This window comes from Artemia franciscana, chromosome 13 (assembly GCF_032884065.1).
Source record: "Artemia franciscana chromosome 13, ASM3288406v1, whole genome shotgun sequence".
Lineage (NCBI taxonomy): Eukaryota > Metazoa > Arthropoda > Branchiopoda > Anostraca > Artemiidae > Artemia > Artemia franciscana.
The window spans coordinates 9,966,882-9,993,753 of NC_088875.1; the positions used below are offsets into that span (position 1 = coordinate 9,966,882).

The 26,872-nt window shown below is 35.2% G+C and overlaps 1 protein-coding gene and 1 long non-coding RNA gene across 2 annotated transcripts in view; one reads left to right on the forward strand and one right to left on the reverse strand.

Annotated features, from left to right (window-relative positions):
* LOC136034490 (frizzled-2-like) overlaps window positions 1-17,764 on the forward strand; it is a 75,209-nt gene extending 57,445 nt beyond the window's left edge. The window contains exons 4-5 of the mRNA XM_065715706.1: window positions 995-1,263; window positions 16,336-17,764. Of these exons, the coding sequence (XP_065571778.1) occupies window positions 995-1,263; window positions 16,336-16,665 (599 nt within the window). The 3' untranslated portion in view covers window positions 16,666-17,764. The remainder of the gene's footprint in view (window positions 1-994; window positions 1,264-16,335) is intronic.
* Window positions 14,474-26,467, reverse strand: LOC136034491 (uncharacterized). The gene is made up of 3 exons (XR_010619189.1): window positions 26,296-26,467; window positions 22,978-23,023; window positions 14,474-14,922 (listed from the first exon to the last, which is right to left on the reverse strand). It is a non-coding gene; the product is annotated as an uncharacterized LOC136034491 (long non-coding RNA).
* Between the last annotated feature and the right edge of the window lie 405 nt (window positions 26,468-26,872).

Consider the following 26,872-nt stretch of genomic DNA (forward strand, 5'->3'; position numbering starts at 1 on the left):
TCATTTTAAATTCTATTCAGAAGTTTTAATTTCAGTTTTAGACATTTGTTTCTGCTTAAATTAGATATTTGAAAATGTTGATCTAAAGTGTAGTCGCGTGGTCATGTTTTTCACACATGTAAGTCTTAGAGAAAATGTACTCGTGCTCGTAGTCGAAATGTAAATCACGTTTGAAGAAGGATCTAAATATGATAAACAAGGTCGCGTCCAGTATTTTTTTGGTGAGGGGGGGGGTACAAAAGTAAATTTTACAAAACGTATTAAAAATTTGTTTATATTTATTTTGTTATTTTTTTACGAGTCGAACAACGATTTCTTGGGTTCAAGTCTGGTATCCCCTCCCTGGATATGGCTTTGATGATGTATTAATTAAATGCGTGCATGAATAATAATTGCTGGCTTTTGTGAAAATAATCCCACGTAATAATTTTTGTCCAGTTAAAGAAAGTATTTTTCAAACCAAATAGATACCAGTATGACCTGACACTGGATTACCTATTTGTTTTCGTAAAATTTAATGCCCCAATTTTTGCCGTCTTGCAATAGGTCCTGATGCACAGGCATTGGTAAGTCGTGTACACATGAAAACTTAGGTACACTTGTGGCGTACGGAAGGTGGGATCGGCTTCGACTTTAAATAAAGATAGTTTGACTTGAACCCAAAAACGATTCGGTAAATATAACTGTAGCAACTTATGGAATTATTATGACCTTTCTTTAATATATCAAAAAGGTAATTAAGCTACGACATATGACAATTGGAAATTATGAGATAATTAAGACAAATTATGAGAAACCGGAGGGGTGATAGTTATGAATTCCCCCCCACTTGTTGTGGTACTCTTTTTTAGAATATCCGTCGGTGATTTGGTGTTAACCTTATGCACAGGCTCGTGAAGTAATTTATATATTATTTAATATAATAATATAATATAATTTATATAATATATAATATAATATATTAATAATATAATTTTTATATTATTTTTTTAAGGTGATGTGCTCAGTGGTGTTTGCTCTGTGGGAATATGGAACACAGAAGCTCAGCGAATATTTGTGATAGCGCCTCTGATTATCTTCTTACTTCTTGGTGTCGCTTTCTTATTGGCTGGTTTTATTTCATTATTTCGAATTCGTACGATAATGAAGCATGACGGAACTCGAACTGATAAATTGGAGAAGCTGATGATTCGAATTGGTGTCTTCTCAGTTTTGTATGCTGTACCAGCTATTATGATTCTTGGCTGCTTGATCTATGAGCAGGTAAAGTTTAAATGTAGTCTGACAGGGACGGTTTTAGGGGGGTGAAAAAAGGAGCCCTTGCCCCGGTTGCAAAAGTTTTAGGGGCGCAAAATTTGAAATAAATAATTTAGCAGTTATAATCATTATGTAATTTTTGAAGTTTTATTCGAATTAAAATAAAGTAGAGGGTGCAGTTATAATGAAAAATTATTTAATCATTAATTAGTAAATTTAATAAAGTTAAAAACTATTTAGCAAGGATAATTAAATGGTAATAAATAAAATAGTTAAATTAAAAATAAATAGTATTTAAATAATATAAATAATAAACAGAAAATGATCCAAGTATAAACCATTAGTTAATTAATTAATTGAAGTTACTTCTGTTAATAAATGTAAATCTTGGTAAAACTTGGCCCGAAAATTTTGTAGGAAACAGGGGGGCGCTATTCAAGATTTCGCCCCGGGTGAAAGGGAGGCCAGAACTGCCACTGGAGTCTCGGGAGCCCGCTGGTCTAAATCGTTGGACAAAACGTCCAAACATCCCTATTCGAAAGGAAAAATGAGAAATACATAAAATGGTACTAAAATTGTCATAATTTGGCTGATTTTCTCGGTTGACAAGAACCTTCAAAAAAAGAATGAAAACAAACAAAATTTAGCCCCTGAGCTTGTATGACTGGCCTATAAAACACGTTTCTTGATTAGTCAAACGTTACATAAATAAATTGGTCAGGGAAATTGGGCAATTCAACGGATTTGATAATTTTAGCTGACTAAATACACTGTAAGTTAGGACAAAAAAGATAGGTCACTGGAGACGTTCCATATTGAGGGGTCGATAAGTACAAACAGGAAGCCTTTTCAATTGGCCAATTTCCAATTTAATCTGCAATAAGAAAAAAAGGAAAACATTGAAAAAATTGTGCGATAAATAGTGATATGAAAAATTAAAGCAATTAAACGAAATTAAAAATTAAATAAATATTAATTAATTAAATTAAATAAAATAAATTAAGATAAAATTAAATTAATTAAAATAAATTAAATTAATTAATTAAATAAAATTAAAAATGATATGAAAAATAAACGTGACGAAATGTTCAAAACGCACAGCGGTGTTGAATGAAAAATCATGCATAAAAGTTTCAAATTATTAGTTCCCAAAGATTTATGATGTTCAGAATTTCATTTTATTGCTGTATTATCTCAGCAATAAAGATTTTGTATGCCAAATCGGGATGTTCAAACGCGCCACTATTCTTCTGCCTATTGGAAAACGACCATCCAAAGAAAGGCAACTGCCTAATAAGGGCAAGTGGCTATACCAAAAGATGATTTGCGAACTATTTAATGGTTGGAATTTTTCAGAATTGGCTCACAAGGGCAACGTCTCTTTTTTCTAAATTTAGTGAAAAGGTTATATATGCCCGATTAAAGGGTGGGCGATCCATCGTCGTAACCCTTTTTGTATTGTATAAAAACTTGTTGGTCAGTTATTATTATTATCATGGGCGGACTAAAAAAAAAAAATTGTCTAAATTGGCCCATTGCCTCTACATCCAAAAAGCTGCTGGGCGATCGATCCCCACCTCCGTGCATGTGGTATTTTTGGTAAGATCTTGTCTGTCCCATTGTAGAAGATTCTTCTACGGTAGCGGTGTTCAGCATTGTTTCCTCCATCCCGAGAACCCGACCGTCAGCTTCAGACTGACTTGGGCAGACAACATCCGTTCCTCGAAAGAAAGCGGAGAGCTACCCATCATTCGTCATCCATACGGTACTTGTGAGAGATCTTTTTCTTCCGCCTTGGTCTCATTTCGCCTCGGTTTCTTCCTCAAGGGATCTTTTCTTGTGTCACGGTAGGTTCTTCATATACCAAGGGATTGACCTCCTGGCATAATTTGTGTAGCCGTTTCCGGCTTCAATCTATCCAATCTCGGCTGTATATTCAACAAAATAGCCTGCCTCGTGATCAGACACTGGGCAGGACGGCCAGTGGTTAGATAGTCATACTTGGCATACTCCCGCCGTTTATCCGTACAATTTAACCAAACTGTTGGAAAACTATAGCTTCTATGACTATCTATCTTAGTTCTTCCCTAGGAATGACGCATGGGCGGATGATAGATAGACTTATCTATTAACAAATGTACCTGACATCATTTTTATAGAATCAAACAGTTCGTGGTAACGAACTGTAGTAAGGAGCGACCCAGGTCAATAGTAACCGAAACTCTAAAAAATGGAATTTTGATACCAATAGTTACATCATAAGAATCGCATTTTAATTCCGATTTTAAATATATAACTTTCATCAAGGTCAGTTATACCCCTCAAAAGTTACGAGCCTGAGAAAATTTGCCTCCTTTTAGAAAATAGGGGGAAACACCCCCTAAAAGTCATACAATCTTAACGAACCATTAATTATCTTAACAAATCACACCATTAAATTCAGCGTATCAGAGAACCTTAGTGTAGAAGTTTCAAGCTCCTATCTACAAAAATGTGGAATTTCACATTTCTTTGCCAGAAGACAGATCACGGATGCGTGTTTATTTGTTTTTTTTTTGTTTGTTTTTTTGTTTGTTTTTCCCAGGGGTGATCGTATAGATTGAGTGGTCCTAGAATGCCGCGAGAGGGCTCATTCTTACGGAAATTAAAAGTTCTAGTGCCCTTTTTAAGTGACCAAAAAATTGGAGGGCACCTAGACCCCCTCCCACACTCATTTTTTCCCAAAAGTCACTGGATCAAAATTCTGAGATAGCCATTTTATTCACGTTAGTCGAAAAACCTAATAACCATGTCTTTAGGGACGACTTACTCCCCCGCAGTCCCCTTGGGAGGGGCTGCAAGTTACAAACTTTGACCTGTGTTAACATATAGTAATGGTTACTGGAAAGTGTACAGACGTTTTCAGGGGTATTTGTTTTTGTTTAGGGGGAGATTTGAGGGGGGGTTACGTGGGAGGATATTTCCATGGAGAAACTTGTCATGAGGGAAGAGAATTTTAATGAAGGGGGCGCAGGATTTACTAGCATTATTTGAAAAAACATTGAAAAAATAAGTATGACCAGTTTTTTCTACTGAAAGTATGGAGCAGCATTAAAACTTAAAACGAACAAAAATTATTACGCATATGAGGAGCTTACCTTCTTGTTATACCTCACTCTTTACGCTAAAGTATTTTTAGTAATTTCAACTATTTATTCTACGGCCTTTGTGATTCAGAGCTCATTCTTAAGGAATTGAGACAAAATTTAAGCTTTAGGGTAAAGAGCGAGATATCGACGAGGGTTGAACCCCTTCATACATGCAATAAAAATATACGAATATAGAAGTTCGTTACGTAAATTAATTCGTAAGTTACGTATATTTTTTACCAATGAAAACGTTTGTAAAAAATTAAAAGCTGTAGTTGCTTTTTAAGTAATCAAAAAATTGGAGGGCAACTAGGCCTCCTTCCTCGCTCCTTTTTTCTCAAAATCTCCCGATTAATTGCAATTAACTAATATGCAAATTTCGTTTTATTTAATTTATGTGCGGAGAGCCAAGATCAAAACATGCATTAAGTCAAAAACGTCCAGAAATTAAATATAAAAAAAAAAGTTTTTTTTAAATGAAAGTAAGGAACAACATTAAAACTTAAAACGAACAGAAATTACTCCGTATATGAAAGGGGCTTTTCCTCCTCAACGCCCCGCTCTTTACGCAAAAGTTTCTTACTGTTTTAAAAATAGAGTTAAGAGAAAGAGTCAAACTTTAGCGTAAAGAGTGGGGCGTTGAGGAGGAAAAGCCCCTTTCATATACAGAGTAATTTCTGTTCGTTTTATGTTTTAATGTTGCTCCTTACTTTCATTTTAAAAAAATTGTTTTTTTTTATTTAATCCTAATAAGGGCTTAAGCCAGATTTCCCTCTGCCTCAATTGGACTGTCTGTCTTGGCTTTTCTACTATTAGCCATGGCTTGTTGCCCACAACTACTTGATTTTAATTCAAAACCAACGGCAAAACTGGCATAAATCTGGATTTAGTAGTAGCTGACTATCATGTGTGTCTGCTACTCTCAGTGAAATTCCGAGGTTTCGCCAGTACCCCCTTATTAGTCATTCAAATTTAGTCAATATTGCGTAATGCCTTCCTGGGAATCAAATCAACAGGATCTTTGGCAGAGGGACAGAAGTGAACATGGATCGGGGGGGGGGGGTGGCTTGAAATATAGTGCACATTATGAATGAATAGTCGAATGCCCCGAGGTATATTATGCGAAGTATATACGAAGGGCGCCTAAAAACATTTTGCCCAAGGGCTTGATTTGGCACTCGGTGCCCCTGATGACAGCAGATCTTCTGTAGTTTTCTAGACAGAAAGAAAATTTGTTTTTTATATTCAGTGCAAAAAAATACATAATACCTTTTATACAACTCTGAATAAATTTAAAGACTATTTTTAAGTAATTCCAGAGCCGTATTTATATGTGGGTGGAGTCCGCATCCAGCTAGGGAATCACCCTAGCTGGATTAGGGGTGCAACAACTGTATTTGATTCTTGCAACATGACGGAAAAAGAGGAATGTAATTAGGATATATGAATGAAAAAAATGTCAGTTTTCCCGAATTTTTGCAATGCAAGTTCGAGTCATTTGACCATTTTCAGAAATCTTGGTACTTATACCGCTGTACAGAACAAAACCAAAATACAGCCATATTGATACATTGGACGCTGTTAGACTGCAAAATTTTAGTAAAAATACAAACTAAAAAAAAAAACAGGAAGGGACTAAGAAAAAGCCAATTTTTATTTCAACATAATTAGTTAAAAATCTGGTTACCGTAGAAGTGGACAAGGGGCGGTGATTGTTCTTAAAGCGGCTCACTACAAAGTTATGGCCTTCGTCACTGTCGGCTTTCGCTATAAAATTAAGTAAAAAAAAACAGGAATGTTTTAATTGAAACTAAGGAGCTACATTAAAACTTAAAACGAACAGAAATTATTCCGTATTTGAAAGGGGTTGTCTCCTCCTCAACGCATCTCTCTTTATGCTAAAGTTTGTATTAAAAAACTTTAGCATAAAAAGGGGTTGTTGAGGGAGGGACAGCCCCTTTCTTATACGGAATAATTTCTAGTCGTTTTACGTTTTAATGTCTCTCCTTTTTATTTGATTTGTGAACGTTTTTTGAATTAATGCAGGTTTTGAATTTAGCTCACCGTACATGAATAATTAAAACAAAATTTGCATACTAATTTTACTTTTTTTTTAAACTAATAATCACCTTTTAATAACCTAAGTTTGATTTTTGTTCCAGTTGTTTAAAAATGACTCTTGAATCACAAAGGCTGTTTAATTAGAATAATAACCTCTTTTAAAGTTAAAAAGGAAACTTTAGCGTAAGAGTGAGCTATTCAGGAGAGGTAACCCTCCTCATATACGTAATATTTTTTGGTCGTTCTAAGTTTTAATGCTGCTTCTTACTTGCAGTTGAAAAAACTTGTTTTTTATTTAATTGCTGCTCGTTTTTAAATAATATCAGGAAAGCCAGTCCCCTTTATGGAAAATCCTTTTCCCCACCAGAAATTTCTCCATGGAAAGATTCTTCTGCGTAACTTAAATAAGTGATATTTGTGGAATTAATTTTGTAAGGCATAGCAACAGAACGGCCAAAGAGGTCGAAACTACTTTTATAAAAATGAAAGTCACAAGTTGAGCAATTCTCAAATGACTGAAATGAATGAAAGAAAAGATCATTAAACGATATAAATATTAAATTATGTTCGTTTAAGTTTTAATGTTATTCCTTACTTTCAGTTGGAAAAATTAAATAAAAAAAAGCAAGTTTTTTAACGGAAAATAAGGAGCGACATTAAAACTTAAAACGAACAGAAATTATTTCGTATGTGAAAGGGGCTGCTTCCTCATCAACGCCCCGCTCTTTATGCTAAAGTTTGACTCTTTCTCTTAACTCTACTTTTTAAAACAGTAAAAAAAATTAGCGTAAAGACCGGGGCGTTGATGAACAAGCAGCCCATTTCACATACGAAGTAATTTCTGTTCGTTTTAAGTTTTAATGTCGCTCCTTATTTTCCGTTAAAAAAAAAACTTGTTTTTTTTAATTTCTGAACATTTTTGAATCAATGCATGTTTTGATTTTGACTCTCAGCAGATGAATAATTAAAACAAAATTTGCATATTTATTTATTTTGGCTAATTAGCTTTCTCATAGTTTTGATGGAATGATTTTGAGAAAAAAAGGAGCAGGGGAGGAGGCCTAGTTGCCCTTCGATTTTTTGGTTACTTAAAAAGGCAACTAGAACTTTTAATTTTTTACGAATGTTTTTATTAGTAAAAGATATACGTAACTTACAAATTAGTTTACGTAACGAACTTCTGTATTCTCATGTTTTTATTACGTATATGAAGGGGATCACCCCCTCGTCAGTTCCTTGCTCTACACTAAAGCTTAAATTTTGTCCCAATTTCTTAAGAATGACCCCTGAATCACAAAAGCCGTAGAATAAATAGTTGAAATTACTAAAAGTGCTTTTGCATAAAGAGCGAGGTATTAGTAGGAGGTGAGCCCCTCATATGCGTAATAATTTCTGTTCGTTTTAAGTTTTAATGTTTCTCCTTACTTTCAGTTGAAACAACTTTTTCATATTTATTTTTTCCGTTTTTTTTAATAATGCTAGAAAATCCTGCGCTCCCTTCATGAAAATTTTCCTCCCCCATGACAAATTCCTCCAAGGAAAGGTCCCCCAACATATTTCCTCTTCTCAACCCCCCCCCCCAACCTAAAAATCCCCCAGAAAACGTCTGTACACTTCCAAATAACCTTTACTATATGTAAGCACTGGTCAAATTTTGTAACTTGTGGCCGCTCCCACGGGGACTGTGGGGGACTAAGTCATCCCCAAAGACATAGTTATAAGGTTTTTTGACTACGCTGAATAAAATGGCTATCTCAGAATTTTGATTCGGTGACTTTGGGAAAATAATTAGCGTGGGAGGGGGCCTAGGTGCCCTCCAATTTTTTTAGTCACTTAAAAAGGGAACTAGAACTTTTCGTTTCCGTTAGAATGAGCCCTCTCGCAAGATTCTAGGACCACTGGGTCGGTACTATCACCCCTGGAAAAAACAAACAAACAAAAAAACAAATAAACACGCATCCGTGATCTGTATTCTGACAAAAAAAAATGTGAAATTCCACATTTTTATAGATAGGAGCTTGAAACTTCTACAATATGGTTGTCTGACACGCTGAATCTGATGGTGTGATTTTCGTTAAGATTGTTTGACCTTTAGGGGGTGTTTCCCCCTATTTTCAAAAATGAGGGAAATTTTCTCAGGCTCGTAACTTTTGATGGGTAAAACTAATCTTGATGAAACTTATATATTTCAAATCAGCATTAAAATGCGATTCTTTTGATGCAACTATTGGTGTCAAAGTTCCATTTTTTAGAGTTACGGTTACTATTGAGCCGGGTTGCTCCTTACCTCAGTTCGTTACCACGAACTGTTTGAAAACTTATTTTTTATTTCTATTTAATAACAACCACAAGCCGAAGACGTACAATATCTGTGGTTTCTTATCAAATGAAAGTCATAGTTATGAAGCTACTTAAGATAAAATTAAATGCTAAGATTGGTCAGAAAATAACATAAGCAAACTATTGCTTATATTGGCCATTATTTAACAAAGTTCGAACTTCAGTATAAAGAACGAGGTATTGACGAAGGGGCGAATTTCTTCATATACGTAATATGAGAGGGTTTGCACCCTTTTCAATACCTCGCTCTTTACGCTGAAGTTCGAATTTTGTTCCAATTCTTTAAAAATGACCCCTGGACCACAAAGGCGGTTTAATTGGATTAAATAGCTCTTTTGAAATTACTAAAAATACTTAAGCGTAAAGAGCGAGGTATTGACGAGAGGAAGAAACCCCTTATATACTTAATAATTTTTGTTCGTTTTAAGTTAATGTTACTCCTTACTTCCAGTTGAAAAAAAACTTTTTTGTTCAATTAATTTCTGATTGTTTTTTTAAAATAATGCTTGGAAATCCAGCACCCCCTTTATGTAAAATCTTTTCCCCCATGAAAAATTTCTCTATGAAAAGATATTTCCACATAACCCAAACCCCCGACCCCCCACCAGATAAAATCCCCCGAAAACGTCTATATACATACCAATAATCAATACTATATGTAAAGATGGGCAAAGTTCATAACTTGCAGCTCTTCCTCCGGGGACTGTGGGGGATTAAGTCGTCCTCAAAGTCATAGTTATAAATATTTCGACTATGTTGAACAAAATGGTTATCTCAAAATTTTGATTCGGTGACTTTGGGAAAAAAATGAGCGTTTGAGGGGGCTTAATTGCCCTCTAATTTTTCTGGTCACTTAAAAGGGCACTAGAACTTTTAATCTCCGTTCGAATGAGCTCTCTCCCAATATTCTAGCACCACTGAATAAATACGATCATCCCTGGGAAAAAACAAGCAAACAAAATAACAACAAATAAACACGCATGCGTGATCTTTCTTCTGGCAAAAAAATACAAAATTCCACATAGGAGCTTGAAACTGCAGGACCGACGCAGAGACCTTAGCAGTCAAGAAGCGTCGTTAATTCTTAAATAAATAATAAAAATAACCTCTACTCAATGGTTCTCTGATACGCTGAATCTGATGGTGTGATTTTCATTAAGATTATATGACTTTTAGGGGATGTTTCCCTTTTTTCAAAAATACGGTAAATTTTCTCAGGTTTGGAACTTTTGATGTGTAGGACTAAACTTGATTGAACTTATATATATAAAATCAGCATAACACTCCGATACTTTTGATTTATCTATTGGTATCAAAATTCCGTTTTTTAGAGTTTCGGTTACTATTGAGCCGGGTCGATCCTTACTTTGAGTTCGTTATCACGAACTGTTTGATAATGTTAATTTTACGTGAAATGTTCTGTAAATGATAAAAATATGACTGAACCAAATAGCATAAGTAAATCAAAAGTACGATACATAAAGAAGTTAAAAATAGAACCAAACCAACTTAAACCCATCAGTTTTACGTAAGTATAATTTGTTCAGCTTTAAAGTTCAATGTATCCTCTTCGCAACACTCATAATAATTCAACCTAAAATACGGTACTTGAATCTTAAGTTAGAGAGGTGTGTTCTGTGCATTCTAGAGTAATATAATTTATGCGCGTTGTGAGTTTTTAATATATCTATTTGGTATAATCGATAATTTTTATGAGCAACTAAATAATCAGGATCTTGAACGAGTATTTTTTCCCTTTTTTGCTTAGCTACAAACGACTCAATATTTCAGCTCGAGCGTTTGCAAAATTGTGTAGTACTGGTTTCAACGGTTTGGTGAAACCCCATCTACTGGTATCTAACAAAAATCTTTTGCCCTGTTAAGCAGAGTATCACTACGTTGAACTTCTCAGGGGGTGTTATCTCAAGTGAAGCGAGTGCTCCTACCAACTACTTTTAACTCGATTAAAACATAATAAGGTTTGCATCAAACAACATCTGTTGCATTGAAAAAACTAGAACATAGTTGAAAAGTCAAAAGCAGAACAAAAAATATAACTATGTTGTAGTAATGATTCTCTTGGTAGTCTTTTATAGGACGTTTAAATGTTTATATGGGGAATATTTTCCTTTTTAGAGATAATTAGATTACATTTTCTTAGCTCTTTTTATTGAAGGAGTGGAATTGGCTCACGTCCATTTCCAGTGACCAAATTCTTCAGGCAAGGTCTAAGGGAGATCTAATTAATGTTATTTTCTTGGATGTGCTGTGAATAGGAACCCAAATTTTTACTTAGAAATAAATGAAGTGATATAAACTTTTTTTTAATAGACTTAGTTTTCATACAACGTTCCACAATTGTTTTTGTTTTGTTTTACATTTTTCCTGCTTGGTAGAAAAATAAATGAATAGTTTTTCAAAGAAACAGAATAAACAAAAAGGGAGCTCTTGTATTAATAAAGATAATCAAAATGAACTTAGCGTTCAAGGACATTCAATTTTCCCTGTTAACTAAAAACCAGAAACGAACATAAATGTGACGTCAGTAATTTGGATATACGGAAGCGGAATAGAAGATGGGGTAGGGGATATCATAGTTGCAATGATAGCTGCGACCTAGTAAAGAACGAAGATCGGCCCATGGTAACCATTAAATAAAAAACGCGTTAAAAAAATGGCTTGTGAAAAAATTGTCATTTGTAGGTGATTCAGGAATTGGGTACTTGTCAATAATATCGACAACACCCAAGAAGTGAGGTTAGGTCAATCTCAATGAAATATACCAAAATATTATGAAAACATAATGCTTTAGTAACAAAATTATGGTAACTACAGCAACAAAATTATGGAAATCAGGTCGCCCAAAACGCGTTATATTAAATACCTAACCAACTTTATATGTTAAATATTTAATTAAAATATACTTATATAGTATTTTATCTCACTGAGACTAAGCTAATTATATCCAACTGTAGACAAAGAAACCGGCTTTACTCAGATCAAATAGATCAAACTTTTTGAGTGTGGTCGATATAATTGACAAGTACCATCTGAAAGGGAATTACTATATCTACGTGCTATCGTGTATGACAGTTCGTTCCTATTTCTTTGAAACTGCCTAGTGATTTTTAGAACTCCGAAACACAACACTATACTTAAATCAGAAACTATCAAAATACACAATATGGAAAATAATAACTTATGAACAAATCTACTTTAAAATGATTACATTGTATGAAAAATGATGGCAAACATGCACGACATAGTTTTTTTTTTGGGGGGGGGTGCAACTTCCAAAAAAAAATCAGAACTAGGTTAGAATATATAAATTGTAGAACAATTGTCAAAAGTTTAAGGTCTCATCAAAGGAGGGGGGCTGGTATTGTGGCGCATGTGTGCCTAAAATAGTATTTTCTTGATATAAAAAAAAAATTGTAACTAAGTAATTTATGCTTCTCCAGAAGAAGATTTTATTGGAGGTTTTTCCGTGATTTAATGTCTAAGGATTAGCATTTCTGTATTTTCTAATTATTGTAATTATTGAATATAACTGTATCCCGAGTTAATTTTGTTGTTTTTTTTTAATGAAATTTGTCAAGTTAATTTGTAAGGAAAAGAAAAATCGCATGATAATCCAATGTTTAGGTTATTCTTTTTTATAGATTACTCGTATGAATCAAGTAATACGGCCTGTTTAACTAACTTAATTTTGTCATTGTGAAATTTTAGGTCCGAAATTCGAGGGAGGAGGATGTAAAGAATGATATGGCGGGCGATTTGATTTGACAAAGGCTGTATTCCAGTTTGCAAACCGTAGTAACTTACAGACGTTACTCAGAGACATTTTAGGGGAGGGACAGAGCGGGTACTTGACCCAGGCGTAGCAATTTTAGGAGCGCAAAATTTCAAATAAATAATCTAATGGTTATAATCATTTTGAAACTTATGAAATTTTATTTTTGTTAAAGTAAAGTAGAGGTCGCAGTTAATAAGTGAAAAAATTAATAAATTATGAATTGATTAGTTAAACAACAATGGATTGAAAATAACTAAATAATGATATTAGAATAATTATATTAAAATATTTATTAATTAATAAATTGGAGATAATTTTGGTGAAAGATTAAAGTTTTGTTAAAATTTAGCCTAAAATTTTGCGAGAGATGGGAGGAGGGCTCTAATCAAGATTTTGCCCGGGCCGCAACAGGCCAGAACCGCCACTGAAGCTTCTCAAAGCGACATCCATCAGGAACGGGTGTGAAGTAACTACTCCCTCAGTAAGTTTGTAATGATATAACCTTCTAGAGTTTCAACTTTATTAATTGCTCTCTCAATATAATTTAGTCTAATAATACTTTGGGTATGTTTCAAACTGACATTATTTGCAATGATGATAGTGATGCACAGTTACTTCTCTAAAGATGATCGTTAACTATCGTTAGTTAAAGCTACTAAAAAGTGCAAATTCAAAGATACTTTTATGTTATTCCTGCGACTGTGAAATGTCAACTGGAACGGAAAAAGCTACTTTTTCGTAACTTTTAGTTACTTTTTGTTGTACCTGGAATGCAGCCAAAATTTTGTCTCAAGAATTAATGACTGTTTAGTCACAAGTACAAATTTAGTATGGTCTTGAACAATGAAGAAAAAAATACTGAATAATCGCCTAAATACTGAATAATCATATAATCACATATTTATTTCTAGTAGTAGAGAGTAAGGCTCTTATATGTTATAGTGCTTTAGTTCTTCATCCGTTGACGCACTGCAGAACCGGTTCCTTCGTTAGTTTCTTTCAGCTTAGCGTGAGACAAACAAAGACAAGTGACAGAATAGATGGGAAATATAGAATTTGGGCTTTATATTTGCACATTAGGGGGTGGGGGTAAAGTAATAGGACAGTGGTAAGTTAGAAAGCAATTCTTACTTCATAATATGCGGAATAATTGTACCTAACACATTTTGCATGTTGACCCGCTATACTTAACCCCCCCCCCCCTTCAATGTGCAAAAATGTGGTTCAAATTTTTTTGTGAAGTATTATAATTTCATCATATTTTGTGACATTTAATTACGATTAGTCTGAGAAATAGGTTCTATTTAGATGAAGAACTTAACACAGGCACTATAACATAAAAGCACCAAGAATGATACTATTAACAATGATAATAAAATTATTTATGCTGGGTAACTGCCAAGGAATGACGTCATTGGAGCCATGGTTTTGTGAGTCTTGAAATTAGTCTGAAGGATTTGTTTCGATTTTATCTTTGTTGTGGCTTGAGTCGTTAGTGCTATTAAGGACATTATAGGCTTTAATTTTGGTCGTAAAATACCCACGGCAAATCAAAATCTTTTGAATACTAAGGTAGCAGATGTTTGACAAAGAGAAGATTTTGCAATGGATACCTGTTAATTAGCACAGTCAGTTCGTAATTAACCAAAGTTAAGAAAAAAGTCTTCGAGTTACACTTGCTGATGTTTTTGTCTGAAACTGGTGTCAATTAACTACATCACTAAAGTCGGATATTCATGGTGGAAAACTTTTTTTTTAAATACGTAAAGCTATAAATTTAAACGTGTGAACAGGAAAATAAGAAAATATACCCCACCCCCTAGGAAGATGCTCTTAGTTCACAATTAACAAAAGTAACAGTGTTTCCCCATTTTTTTTCAAACAATCTGGAAAACCTCGGCGATTTTCGGTGGAAAATCGGTAGATGGCTCTCAGAGTTTGGTAGAATTTTCAGTAGGACTGTTTTTCATTTTGTGTTATGTATTTGGAGGTGTTTGAGCGATTTACGAATAAAGTACCTTTCCTAAACGTCTTTTCCTATTCGTCTTTCCTAAACCCTCCCTTGATCGTCGTAAAAGCAGAACGCGTTGGGATTTTGAACACAACACGCGCAAAAAGGTATAATTACGCCGTCAGCACTCTTCAAAAAATCACTAAAACACCACAGACAACAGCCATGAGCCATATCAAAATCAAAGAATGACCACCAACACAAAGTAATATTTTCCGTGGATTCAGAGTTTTCTGTAGATTGTCGGTAGTTTCAGGATCTTCTTTTTTTGTCGGGAGATGGATAGGGAATTCGGTAGATCTCCATAGAAATCGGTAGAAGTGGAAACACTGAAAAGTAAAGAAAAATGTCTCAAAGCGGCAATTTCTAGTGTTCTAGTCTGAAATTGATGTCGATTGGCTACCGCAATAGATCTACAAGCTCGAAAAGGCTTTTTTTCAGTTTCAAAACATTCAAATTTTAACTAGGCAAGCAATACTGTTTGAACCTGCTTCTAAAGGGTAACTTGCAAAGTTTGTAACTGGCAGCCCCTCCCCCTGGGACTATGGGGGAGTAAGCCGTCCCCAAAGACGTAATTATTAGGTTTTTGACTATGCTGAACAAAATGGCTATCTTGAAATTTTGATTTGGTAACTTTAGGGGGGAAATCAGCATGGGAGAGGGCCTAGGTGCCCTCAATTTTTTTTGTCACTTAAAAAGGGCACTAGAACACTTAATTTCCGTTAGTTTTAAACATGTAAATTTTAACTAGACAAGCAGTACTGTTTGAACCTGCTTGTAAAGGGAAAAGTCTCTAAGTGTCACTTGCACTACACTAGATCCAGATATTCAAACTGGAGAATATATTTTGTAATTTAAAAACCCATATAAATGAAATTTTTGTTGGGAATGGGGAAAATAAACCCCCCCAGGAATGCATTATTGGTTCTTGATTAACGAAAGTAAATAAAAAAAAGTCTCAAAATGGCAACTGCTGGTGTTGAAATCTGAAATTGGCATTAGTTAATTGTTTCCACAAAAACCAGAAATTCATCCTGGAAAATATGATTTGTCATTTACACAAAAATTGTAATTTTAGACTAAACGCAAACAATATCTAACAACTTTTGAATCCGGGGACATGGAAATGGGAAAATCCCCTCATTCCTTTTTCCAGCAGTGGCTAAACATTTCTCTTAAGGTAGATGCTCCCTCTGAAACCAGCGATTTTCCGACAAGCCTGCAGCTTTAACTTGCAACAAAAGGAAAAAAATACTTAGATCACTGAATTTTATAGTCTCAGCTCTATCTATTCACCGAGCCAGAATTATGATATTTCTCAAACTCTTTGCTAGAAAAAGAGCTAAACTTGCGTAAAAATAGGAAAAATGTCCTTTTTTATTATTTCAAACCAATTTTTGACGTATTTTTAGTCTAAATAAACTCGTATACCAAATAATCCAAAATTTAATTTAGTAAATGAAACGCTTTAGAACACTAAATTATGAGTTCTTTTTAGTTTTATGTCGAGGGATTGATGACCTTCGGAAATTACGTTAACCAGGTGGCACGTGCCAAGCGTGGCGAAAGTTTGCCGGAAACTGCCATGTGTGGCAGAATTGTGCCACATTTGGTAAAATTGTGCGTCACACACGGTGCTCCCAGATCCAGAATAGGTGGTGGATAGTGGTAAACTCCTTGTTTTGGCTATTTTTAAAACATTGTCTGTTTTTTAAATAATAATTTTTCTTTTTGTTTTCCAGTTGAATTTGGATAAGTGGATGCTTGCATGGCTGGAACGAGCTTGTAGAGACTATCGTTTCCCGTGTCCAATGTCTTTAGCCCGAGCTGCTGCCACGCTTAAATATGGTGGCAATGCAATAAATGACACCATCGTCGAAGATCTGCTGACAAGCATTACGGGTGTTTCGCCAGATCCAGGTGCTAAACCTATTTTTGTGGTGTTTATGGTGAAACATTTAATGTACCTCATTGTTGGTGTAACCACTGGCTTTTGGGTGGCATCGCCAAAAACTTTTACTATATGGAAAAGGCATTTAACAGGCTGGAGATCGTCTGGTGTTAGTGTGTAACATGGTAAATTTTGGTTGGCATCACCAAAGATCTGTCAAATATGACTGGTTTTTTGGTGGCGTCACCGAAGCTACCGTACAATACGGTGAATTTATTTTTGAAAATGGTGATGTAAGTCTAAGCTAGGAAACGTAACAGTTCTGCAGCTTTCGTAAAAATAGAGGCAGCTTCCATAAACAGCAGCTTCAAGCTGCTAAAACTTTGAAACTCATGGTGATTGAAAGCTGCTGAAATTTCCCTTAGTTCAGCTTGATTTAGGCAATGTTCTGCTTCTATGTATGCTGTATATAATGTTTGTTTAAAATATACTATAGTTAACATTGAGGTCACGACCCAGGCTCACTCAAAGAATAAAGTTTTTCCTCTGGAGACAAGAAATTTTCCAACTAAAGCCACACTACTCTGGAAAGCGCGTCTTTTCTAGGCAGTGTTATTATTTCTCTTGATGAAAAAAGATTTAATTTTCAATCGCGTTTCAAATTTCTAAGTAAGGGACCAATGTGTAGAGCTTAGTTTTTGGGGTGTAAAGGCAATGGGCCTTGAAGGCCTGAGTCTCGACCCACTGACAGTGGGTCGAAGTTAATCTAAATTTTGATATTTTTTCAGTTTTATGAAGTTATTAAATTTTATGATAATGATAAGCGGAACGGGGTGGTAAGGCACATATACATTGGAAGACTGAGTCTATCTCTCACCCTGAATTGTTTTGGTTTTCCCATAGTTTTCCGAAGCATCTATAAAATTCGCTTGTTTTTGGGTCTTTCAACTCTCCCAGCCCCAGCCGAAATTGATTCATGCACAGGGTGTGCTGGTGAAAGTTGTGAATTTGTAGATATTGAAGTTTGGAAGAAGTTACAAATCCAACTGACATTATTATATGTGATATTTATTCTGTTTACTAATTGTAGATATTGTTTATTATGCTGTATATGTTATTTTGATATCTTTATTGCTCTCGGCTCAATGTGCTACTTTGACCATAAATGGACTAATTTGACCTTTGAAAAAATTGTCTCAGTTCTATAGTTTTCTGATGTTTTTGATGACTTTTTTGTTCTTTGATATTTCAAGGAAAATATAATTGATGGCGTTTAAGGACCTCTAGTGTTTTATTTTGTTGAAATCAATCGTCAAAATTGAAAGATTTTGCTTTGCTAAAATTCTTGTTTATATCCAGCGCACAGTTTTTCTACGCGTAAAATTCCTTCTCGAGAAGTTTGGCTAACGAGTATTTTCGTGATATAGATATATATATAACAATTTGATGATAAGTTTTACTCGCCAGCGAATTTACAGGCCGAAATTATGTTTCAAGCGTCGTTTTTTTTTGTAACTTTAAAGCGATCAATAAAAATATGCAACTAGAAGCCAGTAATGAACAAACAATCCAATACTACAAGTAAAGACTACGTGCTACAGTAAATATACAACATATTAAATACCAATAAAGACCAATATTAAAAGTAAAGCAAAAATGCCATTATTGAAAGAACTCGAAACCACAAGCCATGCGGTAACTACTCGAAGCTTCTACCAGTTGAGCAATGTTTGCATAAATGTGGCGGGCGTACCCCGAAGTTATGAGAACTGTTTGTTAGGATTGTGCGTTTCAATGGAGTTTAGTGGGGATACGCACCTGTGTATAGCAGGGAACTGCCTCTTGGACATAGAACTATCTCAGGAAAAAAAAATTGAGAGCCAGTGAACCGAATCATGACGCAGCAACGTCTCAGCAAAGACAATTTCAACCTTCTCACTGAACCAAATGAACGACTTCCTAATATTATCTTTATTTATATCTTGTTATAAATAAAATAATTTCTCCTTTATTATTATTTTGCGTTTTGTACCAAAAAATAAAATATTGTGATTATTATTAAAACCCATCTATTTTCCTATTCGTTTTCACATCATCTGTTAGTTGTGTTCCACGCCTGTAAAATAATAATTAATTATGATGCTTTTTCTTGTTCAAAGACCTTTTCTAGTGACAAACTGGATTGTAAATTCATAGTCGGGATTTTAACAATGCCGTTCTATTGACGATTTAGATGATGAAAATGTTCATATCTGTTGCCCCAGTGACAATTGGGATCGTAAGCTCATAAATTAGACTGTGAATTCAAGAACTTAGCTGGTAAAAAAGGGTGGTCCTGGATCGTGTATTTCGCCAGGTTTGTAGGTCCTAGAAAGTGGACTTACAGAGTTCGCAACTCTGAATCTTATTTCGAGAATCTGGCTTGTCAGTAGACAAAGCACCCAAGGCTTTTATTCCCTCCTGTTTACAGGTAAGGTAATTTATTAGGATCAAGGAACACGGTTTTGAAAGAGAGTTTGACCTACAACGTACTAAGATTCGATAAATACAATTGTTGTATACCAGCTGTAAATCAAATGGCACTGTGTGCATCATGTTTATCAAAAAGAAGGATCTGCAATTACTTAAGAATGGCTGAGGGTATTAAGCTGAAATTTTCAGGACCTGCTGAGGGTTGGATGTTTAAAAGTGGTTGGAGGGCTGTCAACCCCTTCTCATGTGCTTTTTAGCTGCCCTCCTTCCAAAGCCCTTTACACGTTCATTTCTTGTTTACAGATAAGGTGACTTATTAAGATAAAGAAACATGGCTTGAAAGGAAGTTGGACCTACAACGTACTAAGATTCAATAAATATAACTGTTGTGTTTCAGCTACTGGCTACTGGTAAAATTCGTGCAGCAAACAGCTGTATTTCTTAGCTGCACAGAATTCAAAGCTAGCAAGCTTTAAAAAAAATTCTTGCCATTCCTCGAGGTAAAATCTAATCCATAGGATGTTTCTTTAAGTTTGGCAGGAATTCTGTTTGGACGTGAGTCGATGGTCTTACATCGTGTTGTAAATCACACCAAAGTTTCATGTTTAGAGGGTGAAAGGGGTGTAATGCATCAAATTATACCCACATTTTTGCAGGAAAGTCTTCCAGACCTATCACAGAAGGAAGTCTCCTATCTTTGAGTAGGGGTTTCCCCTTTGTTTTAATCTGATATCTACCGATTCGTGGGACTTTTACTAACCAATTTCAACACTGTCTCCTCTTGAAGGCAGTTGCCGATTTAGCCCAATGCTGTGTCCTGTTAAGATAATTGAACAAACCTTCATGCTTGCTTACTTCTGTAGGCTATTTACAGACGCCTGAAATTTTTATTTCGACTCATGGATTTCCAACGAATATTTTTCACAGAGTGTTGAAAAAAAAAAAAAATACCACTGTTTTTACAATTTATTTTTGAATGGAAACGAAACAAATTTTTAAGAGAAGAAAATTGAAAGATGCCCAACTGGTAAACCCTAATCTGGCCTTTCAAAAGTTGAAAATGAAAGAGGTTAATCTCAAATTCTCTGTGTAAGCTCTTTAAGAATTTTGCAAGAGATTGTGCTTTTATTTACCATTAAAATAAAATGAAAGACCTATCTCTACTCAAATAAAACCACTAAATAGGAGAATAAAAACCAACTGTTTGGCTGGAACTTGTACTGGCTGACACCAGGGGCGTAATTTGTTATGGGACAGGAGAGCCAACTGTCCCCTAGACCCTAGTTTGACTTCCCTCCAGGATCAAAGTTTGACCTCCTTCCCCTCCCAACTGAATTTTGGTTTCTTCAAAAATCTAGACAAAACTAAGATAAGCCTGCATAATTTATCCATCCACAGAAACGGGTCCGTTTTCTTTAGTATATTTTTGCTTCTATGGTACTATTTGGCTCATTTTTCAGTTTTCAGTTTAGTTTTCACTTGATTTTGGAAAGTTCCCACCTACCCCTCAAGGATTGTCTTGAAATTACGCCACTGGTTGACACTGAAAAAACCTTTGATCTTGTTGAGTGGAATGACTACTTGTGCAGAAGGAGAGAAACCCTGTGTACTTTTTACTCTTCTTATGTGTACTTTAGGGATATTGGTGATGAAAGGGGTGAGTCTCTTCTATTCGTTTTATGCATGAATTAAGTTAAGAGAAAATATGCTCTTCGCAATTTTTGTATAAACTTTCTAAGGTGTAGGATTCTTATTACTCTTATTACATTAAATACAACGGGGCTTTTTTTCTTTTTTTTTCTTTCTTTTTTTTAGTTGTATCTTGTTTAGGTTGACTTTCAGAAAACCTTTGATTTAGTTTATCTTGACCAAAGAATATAAAATTTCTTCAAACTGGGTAGTTTTCTAATGAATATTTTAGTTTCCTTTCGTAATTGATCGCAGGTGATGAAGCATCTCAATTTCTATTCAAAAGCCCTTTCTATTTACTGTGAAAATTCCCCAAGGTATCTCATTGTACCTCTGCATCCTTATCCATAAATTTAAGCAACTTCAAACTTGAGTGTTTTCTCGTAAATGTTTTAATTGCCTTCCTGTCGAATCCATTACAGGTGGTGAAGTATATGAATTTCTATTCTAACGGGAAAAACACAAAAAAAAGATGTCCTCCACTATTCTCGGATATGCCGTTTGTCATCGGTGCCTAAAAACTTACACTTAAGGGTATTAAAATCAGTATGGAAAAAGTAACGTCTTTTGTGGCTTTATAAGCCAGGCAGGAATAGCAATCCAGTCTTTATTTTTATTACCAAACGCAAGTTAGCCTCGTGCAGGAATTTCAAATTTCCTTGAGAAGCTTTGGACGTTAGTCTACTTAACTTGCAGTGGGTGAAGGAGATTTTGGGTTGAACTACTGCTGTCCTTGGATTTGGCTCAAGCTCCTTCTCTGGAATCGAACCCTGATTACCTGTTATCCGTTGTAACCATGGTAGGTTACAACGGTAGGACATCATCCTGGATGCCTGAAGGCATCCAGGGCTGTCAATTTCGATTTGAAAAACCCTGGACAATTGGACTCAATCCAGAGCGTTAATGCACTTTCAGTTAAGCTACCCAATAATGATTTTATCTTTCCTAAACTTCCTTTATATTCTGTCCTTTTATATACAATTGTTCCGTGACACTTCGTTTATTTTGCCACTTTTTGAGAACAAAAGTGTAACATAGCTAGCTTGAATTACTCTTGGGACTCAATCCTGGACAGGTGGACTTGCCTCTTTTTTCTTTTAGAGCTAATATTCAAGTGAATTCTCACCAAAGCAGCGAAAACGCTCTTTGTGCCTCCCTCTTTACACCCTCACAAGGATTTCTATTTCCCTTATTTTCTCCCCACGAAAGGTTTTACCCCACGCGGGGAAGTTCCCATTCAGAAAAATTGCATGTGGACTCGCCTCTTTTTTCTTTTAGAGCTAATATTCAAGTGAATTCTCACAAAAGCAGCGCAAACGCTCTTTGTGCCTCCCTCTTTACACCGTCACAGGAATTTCTATTTCCCTTATTTGCTCCCCACGAAAGCTTTTACCTCACACGGGGAAGTTCCCATTCAGAAAATTTGCATGTAAAGATTTGCAGAAAATACCAGGTCGAGACTTGTCATCTTTTTTTCCTGTTTCAGTTTTTTACGGCTTTCAGTGTTGAAATCCTGAATTCCTATCATTTTTTATATTTCTATTTTATTGCCTTATTCAGTATTGTTTTTAGATCGTTTATATACTGCTTTGTGAATCTAAGGAGTAATTTTTGGGGTACGTGCCCCCAAAAAGTCAAAAGTTTCACTAATTACAGTGCCGGTTTGCGAACTACCCATGGGAGAATTTTAGCTTCGTTGGTATTCCTCAATACCTACAAACTAATCCTGCATCTGCTCTTGGTTCTGTTTACACTTTACTGTCCTTGGTTCCGTATTAGTATGTTCTAGTCATTGTGTAAGAAAGAGAGGAATAGACAAAGTTTAAATATAACTCAAGTCATTCCCGAAACTCTTATTTTTTATTCGCAATCAGAATTGCCAATTTTGCAAATCTGATTTACTATTTAATGCTAGATAATTTTAAATACCAAAGTAATTTTTTTTCAACGTTGGACTGTACTTCAGTAAAATGATAAACACCAGAACTTGTAACACCGTTCTAAATAGAGAACTCAGCACTTTGTTGTTATGTTATTGCCACAAACGTACTTAAAATTCATAGTAGTTTTTCAGGTTTTTGACTTCAAGTGGTTTCGTAACGCTGATCAAAATTAGCAAATTTTTAGATGAATGAGAGGCTTAGTTTCTTAGATAAAATTTTTTCTAAAATTTTTAGATAAAGAGAGGCATCACTTTCGTTTAAAGTGCTTTATTATTAACTCTTCGACTAGTCATTTCTTTCCTAGATTTTTTAATTTTCTTTCTAAATATTTATATTTTTCTCCATTATTTTGAATAACCATACAAATTATGCGCAATATATTCACTGACCTGTGCTTTGGTACTAAATTATTTGCCCATTCGTCATCAGAGAAATCTAAAGAAAAAAGAGAAAGACAATTATAACAAATAACAGAAAAATAAGAATGTAAATAAAGCGTAATTCTATAACCTGAACGAGGTAGAAACTCCAAAAAAAAATAAACAAAAATTTTTTTATTGTTTCTAAACGTTAAATTCGGCGCAGCTCCATTTTTACAGTTTGCTTAAGTTTTAAGGACGGCGTTCGCAAATTTCGTAAAGTTGCTTCGTTAACCTTCTGTAAATCTTTACGTGAGTAAGCATTAAAGTTAAACTTTAGTTAACTTTTTTCGTAAAGTTCATAAAGTTGACCAATAGGGAAAGAGTTCTAGAGCAAAACTTTTAAACAGATTTGGAAATGTGGAATCAGGAAACTAAAGATATGCTGATTTCTCTAGTCCGAGAAAAGCCTTTCATATACCAGTCTTCTCAAGGAAAACACAAAGACAGGATCTGCATTGAAAACACTGTCAACTTCACAAGAAAATAGGAAAAACCAGGGAATCTTGATGTGTTTGATCCTGAAAACAGAATATGCAACAAGCCCTTATGCCTCATTAATCTATACTCACACCCCAAGCTCCTTATTTCTTCAAGACTTTTTCTCCGAAATATGAAGTGCTTCAGAAATTTGAATAGTTTGCTGCTCAAAACGCACGTAAAGTACAAGGCTGATATGAGCGGTGAAAACTTTACAGAAACACATTTTGCGAACGTCCTTACAAACTTTACGAACGCCGTCTGAGCCGTCCTTTAACCTTCCATAAACCTTTACGTGAGCAAGCATTAAAGTTAAACTTTAGCTAACTTTTTTCGTAAAATTTATAGAGATGACCAATAGGGAAAGAGTTCCAGAGCAAAACTTTTGAGCAAAACATATTATATATGAATATACAATTATAGCCTGTTTTAAAACTGAACCTATATTCAAAAACAAAGTCTTGCAAAATATTCAAGGGGTACTTGTAGCCTATGATATACCCCCTGCATCTCAAGTTGTGCATGCATTGTAAAACTTTCTGTTCATTAGTTAGTCAACTCAGTATGAAAAAAGACAAAGAGAATTGACAGAATAGATGGAAAATGCTTGACCCTGAAAACAGAATATGTAATAAGCCCTTATGCCTAGTCCCCGAAGCCGCGCCGAATAAAAGTTCGGCGGCGGCAGAGATAATTTATGTCGGTGGCGGCGCAAAGAAAATTTTTTGGCGGCGCACCGTCGAAGTACTATTGGCGGCGCGCCGCCGATTTTTCGGCGTTTTCACAACTTAAGGCATTTTTCAGTAACTTTAACTACAAGAAGCCTGGTTAAACAAGAAAATTAAAAGTGGGCTTATTACAATAACTCTGAGATGCCCCTGTAAACCCAATGAAAACTCTATAGCCTGCGTAGTTGAATAGTAATTTTATGGAAAACTTGCATGTCTTGATAATGCAATAGTACAGAATACTTTACTTTGATGTGCCTCACACTCTGCTACTTATGCAGTAGTATGTAGTAGCATCCACACCCAGGGGCGTCCTGACACCTTCCTGATTGGGGGGGGGGGATGCAGCTTCAGAATTTTACTGGAATTTTTTGAGATTTTACCGCAATTTTTCAAAATTTTACCGGAATTGGTCGAGGCTTTACCTAAGCGAGATTCCCTAAAAATAATCAGTTCCGGCGAATTTATCAAATTTTACCAGATTTTTTTACCAACAGACCTTCTTGGGGTGGGTGGGGTGTGGCACCCCCCCCCCTTGGGATGCCACTGTCCTCACCTTATTCTAGTAGCACCCAATCTTGCTATAGTCAGTTACAGTCATATCAGCATGTTCCTTTTACAAACAACTTCATACAACTATTTTGAGATAATCTTTCATTTGGAACAGCCTGGTAGTATGTGTTTGTAAGAATTGACATTGACTTTTGTGTTTGTGTGCATAGGTTTACTCTTACTAACAGTATATTTTAAAGCTGTACTACCCTGCCATTCAAAAATCCTAAATTTTTCCAGCAATGGTGCTCCAAAGCCCGGGCATTCCCTAATGCATGGGCATGGGGCTTATACAATAAGGCACCGTGTCCTGCAGCAAACTATATAACTAGCTTTCGTATAAAGTGAATGTACCACTCGATGCCTTTTTTTATGCTCTTTACGAATATAATAATCGCTTCTACCGCAAATTCAGATTTAAGCACTTTTTAACCTAACCTAGCCTTATTGTAAATAATTTTAGCACTGAAAAATGTAGTATTATTTTGTCAAAAGCGGCGCGGAGAAAATGTAGTATTATTTTGTCAAAAACGGCGCGGAGAAAATGTAGTATTATTTTGTCGGAAATGAAGGATAATTCATACTTCAATTGAAAATTCGTCATTTTTGAGAGCTTAAAAAGTTCTTAAATTCGAATTTGTGGTAAACGTGATTATTATATCCTTAAAGAACATAAAAAAAGGCATCATGTGGTATGTTTGCTTTATTGGTAAGCCAGTTATAAGAAACTGTCATAATTTTTTGAAAATTTGCCATATTTAAGAGCTAAAAAAGTGCTCAAATCTGAATTTGTAGCAGAGGCAATTATTATATTCGTAAAGAGCATAAAAAACGGCATCGAGTGGTATATTCACTTTTTACGAAAGCCAATTATATGGTTTGCTATAATTTTACCCATACAACCCCCATAACAATCTGTTTGAAAGCAAATTTACATGTACTCACTTGGAGAAGCTATATAGTACTAAACAGAAATCGGCGGCAGTTATTCATCGGCGGACCGCCGCCACCGAACCTCACGGCAGCGCGCCGGCGCGCCAACATGTTTTCGGTGGCGGCCCGTTGAGTTATATTCGCCGGCGTGCCGCCGACTTTCGGCGCGGCTTCGGGGACTACTTATGCCTCATAAAACTATACTCACACCCCAAGCTCCTTATTTCTTCAAGATTTTTTCTCCGAAGCATGAAATGCTTCAGAAATTTGAATAGTTTGCTGCTCAAAACGCATGTAAAGTAAAAGGCTCATATGAGCGGTGAAAACTTTACGGAAACACACTTTGCGAACGATTTTACAAACTTTACGAATGCCGTCTGAGCCGTCCCTTATTTTTCATATCCACATTCCTCAGTGCCTCATTTTCTTAAAATCGATTCGGATATATTAAAGATGGCGCAAACTTTCAACTACATTTTCGAAATGCTTCCTATTTCATAACTTCATTCGGTCGAACATTCGAAGTCGAGAGGGGCTGTTAATCAATGCCAACATGCTTCAAAACATTTTCATCATCAGCAACATGAAGTCTTACCTATTTGAATTTCTCTTAGGCCAGTCTGGGTGTTTGGCAGAAGTTGTCTAAATTCATTTGCAGGTATCAATTCCTTCTTTAAGTGATGCTTCAACCTATCTTTTGCCGGATACTTTTTTTTTCTAAAATATCAAAAACTGTCATGGTTAAGTAAAATACAAAATCATGGGTAAAAATATCGCTTATTCAAGAATTAATGTCTGAATATCCACAGCTACAGGTGAGCTTTAACAACTTCTTATAACAATTAAATAAAATAAAACAGTTTTTTCGACAAAAGTAGGGAGCAACATTAAATAACTTCGAAGACCACACTGCCTTTCCATGACGAAAGTAAAACAGTTCAAAATAGAGATGACACCTTTTTATTGACAGTGAATAGATATAAAATTATTTAACTGGATATTTCGAACACATATACAGTGTTCATCATCAGCAGTAAAACTAAAAGACATGAATAAAAATAAACAAAATTTGTACCTAATAAACTAATTACATATAGTTTATTGCTATTATTTTTTTCAATGCAACAGCGGGGGCAAATCTTTTTGACCTTTTTGGTTCCGGTTCATTAGAA